Source organism: Lycium ferocissimum, chromosome 1, assembly GCF_029784015.1.
Source record: "Lycium ferocissimum isolate CSIRO_LF1 chromosome 1, AGI_CSIRO_Lferr_CH_V1, whole genome shotgun sequence".
In the NCBI taxonomy this organism is placed as follows: Eukaryota; Viridiplantae; Streptophyta; class Magnoliopsida; order Solanales; family Solanaceae; genus Lycium; species Lycium ferocissimum.
In genome coordinates this window covers 67,127,585-67,135,085 of record NC_081342.1, presented here as the reverse complement: position 1 = coordinate 67,135,085, position 7,501 = coordinate 67,127,585, and the positions used below count along the sequence as shown (strand labels likewise).

At 32.6% G+C, this 7,501-nt stretch overlaps 1 protein-coding gene across 2 annotated transcripts; it reads right to left on the bottom strand.

Annotated features, from left to right (window-relative positions):
- Positions 1-451: 451 nt before the first annotated feature.
- LOC132057882 (probable polyamine transporter At1g31830) lies at positions 452-7,249 on the bottom strand. 2 transcript variants are annotated; one of them, XM_059450475.1, is made up of 2 exons: positions 6,840-7,249; positions 452-2,144 (listed from the first exon to the last, which is right to left on the bottom strand). In XM_059450475.1, the coding sequence occupies exons 1-2, from the start codon at positions 7,011-7,013 to the stop codon at positions 699-701; spliced, it is 1,620 nt and encodes a 539-aa protein (XP_059306458.1). In that variant the 5' UTR covers positions 7,014-7,249; the 3' UTR covers positions 452-698. The 2 variants fall into 2 exon arrangements, with proteins under 2 accessions (XP_059306458.1, XP_059306463.1); XM_059450480.1 differs by lacking the exon at positions 6,840-7,249 and adding an exon at positions 3,283-3,508.
- Between the last annotated feature and the right edge of the window lie 252 nt (positions 7,250-7,501).

The following is a 7,501-nucleotide window of genomic DNA, read 5'->3' as shown; positions in this document are numbered from 1 at the left end:
TATGCTTCCCACAACCCTACAAGGAAAACTGCCTCCCTTCAAGTACAATTTGAGAAAAAGAGAATTGGATTTTGATCATGTAAAACTCAACTTGAACACACAACCACATCTTCTATAAACGCCAAAAATCCATGTAAAATACTCAACTTCAACACATAACAACTTCTATATTCAGAAATTGTTTAATAATTTGTATAGGATGATAAGGCCTTACGAAAAGGAAACAAAAACAAATACAGAGAATTTCTATTCTAGATCCTCTTGAGAGCAACGGGAAATGCAAAAGCACAATGATGTAGCAGATACAAGCGTTTGCAGATTCCTCTCGAATACGAAGAGAATGGATATCACTTTAAAATTTAAATCCATTTTGGACAAAGGGAGTCGTAAAAGAGAGCAGAAACGAACTTGACAAGTTTTTGCAACTTTTCACACATTGAGTAGCTTGTCATGGATCACAAAACAGAAACCATATAATCATCTATTCTAAAGCAATCACCTGAAAAAGCTATCATTCATAGCTACTTGCCACTAATGAATAGGCATAGGAGCAGGGCAAATACAAGCTTACGATATTAGATGCTTTACAGCAGAATAGGATAATCCAGCCCTCCATGAATATTCTGGATTTCGTGCAGTTGTTGCAGTGTCGTGTTAGTAGGAGAGTCGTACACTTTAAAACATACTACATATGAGAATCAATGAAGTAATGCTCCATTATCGTGATGAATGTCAGGAAGATCAGAACTAATGGAGAACTTCAACCATCTCTTATTCTCAATGCGCTTAAGACATGGTTGCATCACCAACCCGATTGCAACAGCAGCAAGGCTTATAATCATGACTTTAACCGTGGAAAATGCCAAAACAACACTGATGAGAATGGTTGGAGGAATACACAGCAGGATGGCTCCGACTGTTCCACCAGGTATCTTGAAAGGGCGCGATGCATTTGGGAACTTTATCCTTAACCGTACAAACGCTATAAATTCCAAGATCATTCCAAAGCAATACAAGAAATTTTCTGCAGCTACAATCTCTTGAAAACTCATCCACGAAAGTAAAACCACACCGCAAGCTGAGAAGAGGATCCCGACTATAGGTGTTCCATGACGTGATCTTTTGGCAAAGAACTCAGGTAACATCCCTCTCTCGGCCATACCAAGTAGCTGAAATGAGTCGCTGCTCATTTCCGCTACAAACGTCCCCATATTTGACAATGCAGAGGCCCCTTGAATCCACCATCTTAGCCAAACTCCACCAAGTATTTTCGCAATATCCGCGAAATAACCGTCCGTCCACAAGTCACGTTCGAGTGGAACAGCTCCGGTACCGACCAATAGAGGGAAAAAGTACGATAAAATGACTAGAATCACGGCATAAAACAGAGCCTTAGGCAGAGTTTTCCTCGGGTTGCGTACTTCTCCTACAAGAGTACTTATTGAATCCCAATAATTCAGGTTCCAGAAGAGTGTGTTTAGATACAAGTTCCAATCGACATTGTGCACATCCGCCACCAACCACCTAGTCGGCCTTATTTTTGGAATCGAAATGAGCCCCATTACAACAAAAGGTAGAATCGATAATATCCCGAGCAGAACAGCAACCCATCCAACAATAGTTAAACCCCTATAGTTCATGTAAGTAAGGACCAAAGTAATGCCTACGACTGCGATAACTCGAGGAAGTCCACCGCCTAATGCAGGAATTCCTGATTTCAGATAATCAAGAAACAAAACCGGGTAAAGGGCGTTGTCGATGACTCCACTTAACCATTTCACCCAACCTTGTTGAAAGCCCCAGTATGGACCCAAAGCAGATGAAACCCAAACAACATAGCCGCTATTTTCGGGGAACATGGTGCCTAATTCAGCTGTAATAAGTGCCTCAGGGACACTCCAAATAATTGGGAAAACCAAGAATCCAACAAGTGCAAGAAGTGGACCAGCTGCTTGTACAGTGTCCTCAACACCAAATGGTCCTCCAGAAACTTCATAGAAAATGAGGAAAACTAAGGGCAAGAGTGAAAGTTTCCTATCATTGTTAGCCCTTGGAGAAACAACTTCATTAATCCCTATGTATTCTGCATCAGTGTAACCCCCCATTGGAATAGTGGCTTCTCTTTGAGGCAAGCCCCTTGCTTTCTGCAATTAGCATCAAATCATTAACACTAATCTCATTGAAATTAAATAAATAAAGGGATAATTACATTTTTGGACCTCTGAAAAGAATAATAGCCAGAAAATTTATAGATTTTGTATATCGTTTCTAAATATACATATTGTATACACAAAATATACATATAATATACATATATTATACATAATCAGTGTATAGGTTTTGTATATTTTGGCTAGCGCCCATAATTAATTTCGACCAATGGGCCAAAAATGAAAAAATCCAATTAAATGAACAATTACACAAATGGGATACAGAAAGTAAAATACAGAATTATCACTGCTCTAATCAGCACACTAAAAGAATCATCTAGCTAAGCAAAGAAAGGAGCAATATTTACCAATTTATGCCATGGTTCTTCACTAAAAATCAAATCTTTATATAGAATTACTTAGTGGGTCATCAGATTGTTGAACAAGATGATAGACAGAAGTTAGAGAAACAATTAGAAAAGAAGAAATGCGAATTAACCCATATTATACCAAAAAGAATGAATGAGAACATTATAAAAAATAGCAAGTTACGCATTTAGCCAGTTGGCCAAAAATAATTACACTCACTAGCCAGATAAATATACACTAGTATATATCAAACATGTATATTCTATGTATATTTTACACTAATATACAAGAAATATACATTTGTTGGCTGTTATTTTGGTGAGAGCTATTTATGTCAATTCCGCTATAATAAACCACATGCCATCCCATTGCAATTAAATAAACAATTAGATAAAATGGGATATAGGAAGTAAATAGAGAATTATTACTGTTCTAATCAACGAACTAAAGGAATCATCTCGCTAAGCAAATAAAGGAGCAATCTTGACCAATTTATGGCATAGTTCTTCACTAAAAATCAAATCTTTAAATAGAAATGAAAGCAAAACAACCAAAAAAATACAAATTCACTTAGTGGATCATCACATTCTTGAACAAGAAGAAAAAACAGAAGTTAGAGAAACAATTAGAAAAGAAAGAAACACGAATTATTAACACATATTATACCAATAAACAATGCATCAAACACATCAAGAGAAGAATTATTTTCAACTCAAACTATGTATACATATAAAATTAAAGTTAACAAATGCATAATAATTACCTAGTCAGAATCCATCAACTGTAATTCCTGAATATGTTCTTTTAAAGAGATTAAATATTTGCAGAAAATTAAGAGAAGAGATAAAGATGAAGATTTGATTGGAATAAAATCTATGATTACTGAAAATCTTCATGGTATGTTCTGCAACAGAAAGCCCAGTGGCAAGTACAGTCTGTCAGTTGTTTTGCTGAGTACACACAGAGTCACCCCACTACAACTTTTCTTTGTCTTTTTCTTTTCTTCTTCACCTTTTAACCTTTTTAAGATAAAGAATAAATTTTCTCTCAAATTTACGGACATAAATATTTACTCCCTCTTTCTCAATTTATATGGCACCGTTTAATTTGACACGACATTTGAGAAAGAAAAAATACTCCTTCCGTCTCAATTTATGTGACACTTGACTAGGCATGAAGTTTTAAAAAACTTTTGAAATTTGTGTCTGAAATAAGCATTAAATATTTATATGTCTGTAAATCATCTCATAGAATTAAATTGTTTTTAAATATAGAATGGTAACACTCTGTTTGGGACAGACTAAAAATGAAAGGGTGTCGCATAAACAGGGGCGGATGTAGTAAAGGTGAACACCTGAAGCAAAAAAGCTACAAAGATATATTTAGATAAATTTTCCCTGTTTACGTATATATTAACTTTTAAACACTCTGAACAAATGTAAAAGTTGGTTCAATTGTTTTTCCGAACACCTTGATTGAAAATCCTGAATCCGCCACTGCGCATAAATTGAGACAGTGTGTATTTGAACATGATACGAAAAGAAATATTACTGGAAACTCTGAAACAAGGAAAAAGTAAACATATAGAAAAACTATTAAAATATTTTATCCTAAAATAATCTATCTCGATTTTATTTTTTTGTAGTTACCCATTGTCGTATGTTTTATCCTGGTACTCACCCACGACGACTTTAGATTTTACAATAATAATATTTGTCTAAATTAGGGTACACCGTCCAAAATAAACTCAAGCAAGTAAATAGATAATGACTTAACACAGTTAATGTTTATACTAAACAAATGAATAAATGACATATTTTTTATATGCATTTTTATCACTTAATTCTAACTTAATTAATATGTATTCTTATATTGTAATGTTAACGACAAATTAACCACACATACTTTCATATCGCTAACGATGAACTATGAAACGTTGCAGAATTTATGTTTAAATTTACATTGAAAATTAGTCAATTTAACTCTTATATTTTGAATGTATCCCATAAAATGAAACGGAAGGAGTGGTATTTAGTATTTATTACTATAAACTTTTTTCTTTTCTATTTTTAAAGAAGGTATCAACAAATCGGATAAGCATTGAAACTGAAAAAGTTAGAACACTAAGACAACTTTCATTAGTTATCATCATCGTTATAAAAGGTTAATTAAGCTACACAATCATGAAATATTATATAACGAAATCCTGATTATAGAAAGTAAACTAAGTCAAGCATGCGGCAAATATATGGAAGCAAAAAAAACATGCGTCAATAATTTGTTGTAGTCTTTTGTGTCTCAGCGTGTGTGTGTTTTGTTGTCAAAAGTAAGTACTCTTTTAGAGTTTCTTAATAAATTGTACTCATTGAGGCGTGCAGAAAAAACCTCTTTTCTCTTCTCCAGCCAACATTTAAACCCCACCACACACACACACACAAAAAAAAAAAAAAAAAAAACACACACACACACAGAGCAGCCCAAAGTAATAGAAAGATACTAAGTAGGCGTTTGGCCATAAGAATTATTTACTTTATTCCGGATTTTTTTTTTTCATTTTTTTCACTTTTTTCATTTTGATTTATAAAATTCGAATATAACTTGAAGTTATATTCCGAATATAAAAACTCCAAAAAACTTATTTTTCAATTTTTTTTTTTTTTTTTTTTTTCACTTTTTTACAACTACATTTCACCAAAAACTACAATTTCAAAAACTATGGCCAAACACAACTCCAACTCCAACTTCAAAATTCCAAAAAAACTGAATTTTTTTTTTTTTTTTTGGTATCTATGGACAAACAGGGCCTAAGTTAAATTAGAACAATCCTTATGAGGAAAATAAAGAATTAATAGTATTTTTGGTCCATTAGTACTTGTGATGTCTGATTACGTACATTTAATCTTTAATTATTTGAAATGTGCATGTTGGATCCAGTGGCGAAGCCAGAAATTTATTAAAAGGGTTCAAAAATATAAAGAAGTAAACAGACGAAGAAGCCCAGGGGGTTTAACATCTACTATACATAAATAAAAATAATTTTAACCTAGTATATACAGTGTAAGTTTTCGCCGAATGGGGTTCAGATGAATCCCTCGGCTCAACCTAGCTCCGCCCCAGGTTGGATCTCTTGCTAGTGAACATTCACAAATTTTCAATGTCATTAGTGCTCATGTTTTAAGTTAATTTTATGTTGTTATTACATATGTGAGGGGAACATACTGCTGAAACTAGTCTAAATATCATATTTTCGTATATAAAGGGATTAAACACATATTTTAATTAATTAAAAGTTAAATATGTCAAGTCATATATCACAATGACTAAAATCAGAATTTGTTAATAATTAAAAGACCAAAAGTGTTATTATATTATATAAAGAAAATTATTGCACAATTCTCCCTGTTATATTAAATCAACGCATCTCGATTTTACTCAAAAATATTGCACGTAAACTATAACCAAGACGTAGGAAGCATTTAGGATCATGTAAAACAGGAAATAGTACACGTGATATAAAATAAAATATTGGAACAAAAAAAGATATAAAATAAAATAATATTACTGGACTTAAAAAGACTAAGTTCAACTACTTTTTCTTGAATTTCTATCCGTTAAAAGAAAAACTTAGAGATAGTTTAGGTTTATAACTTCAACAAAGGTATTAAATTCATAAAAAAACAAAACAAAAGTACTGCCATTCAACAGCTAGAATTCGCGGAAATTGTTGCAAAAAGCACCAGTTTTTTTTTTTTTTTTTTTTTTTGAAGTTCTTGGCACACGAGCTTACGAACTCATCACATGAATAAAAAAGACAAAGGAAAAAAAGAGTAAAATGTAGGAATTTCAAACATTTGCTTTACGAGTTTAACTTTACACACTGACACTATCTGGACGCACATGAATGACAAGCATGTACAGTGTCGTTCATAACACGTTCGATTAGTCATTTGAAAAATAAGGTAGATTAATTTTTATAACTATAGATATAATAACTCAGTCTTTTCGTTCTTGGGAAGACATGGTTATGACTTATGAGCTCATCACATAAATAAAAATGAACAAGGAAGAAACAAGAGAAAAAAAATAGGGATTTTAGCAATTAATGAAAGAATTAATTTCTTATACTACTTTTACACTGTTAGGTCACTTAATTAAACTATAACTAAACTCTTAACTCATAATAAGTGATATTAGCAAGATAAGACAAGTAACCTGCTTGAACACGTTAAATTACATTAATAGTGTAAAAAGACAGCGTATATAAGTTAAAGTCCTTTGATAAAAAGGGTAATTTTTGTCTGAATGAGATAAATTAATTACCTGATCATCACCATTCAGAGAATTCTGCACAGACTTATCAGTAACAGTAGGGGAAGAAGGACCAGAGGCCTTTTTTTCAGCTACTAAAACTGCAACTTGCTGTTGAGTATTGGGAACTTCAATGGTGGATTTAGTTTCAGAGTTTTGAACTGTTTCTGATTTTGTTGACACCATTCTTGTCAAATTATAAATTAGAAGAAAATATATCAAGAAAGTGATGAAGATTAATTATATTTCTAGCTAGTTGAGAATGAAGGAAAATAGAAAGAAAGCAGAGGATCTTTGTGATAATTTCATGTTTATTGCTTGAAGATAAGATGCTTAAGAAGGAACTTGGAGAAAGTTGTGGGGATAAGGAAGTGACAAAATTATATATAGAGTGAGTGATTAGGAAGAAATTAAGGGTTGTTTTTTGAGAGTGTGATGTGATATGCTCATTTGCCTTCTTTATATACACTCCCGTTTTAATAGCATAGTTTGAATAGAATTAAAGTGTAAGAAAAATCGGAAATAGGGGAAAGGTCTGTGTACTCTCTATCCTCCCCAGGCCTTATCTAGTAGGATTATACTGGTGTGTGTTGTTATTGTTGTTGTAGTAATTTGAATAGAATTAAAGTGTAATAAAAAATAAAAACTTAACACTTTGTAATCTTAAACATGTC

Bases quoted from the DNA above. Each gene is read 5' to 3' on its own strand.
- LOC132057882 (XM_059450475.1), bottom strand. From the start codon at position 7,013: ATGGTGTCAACAAAATCAGAAACAGTTCAAAACTCTGAAACTAAATCC. The intron at 2,145-6,839 runs GTAATTAATTTA...TGCTAATTGCAG, and splicing joins CTCTGAATGGTGATGATCAG to AAAGCAAGGGGCTTGCCTCA.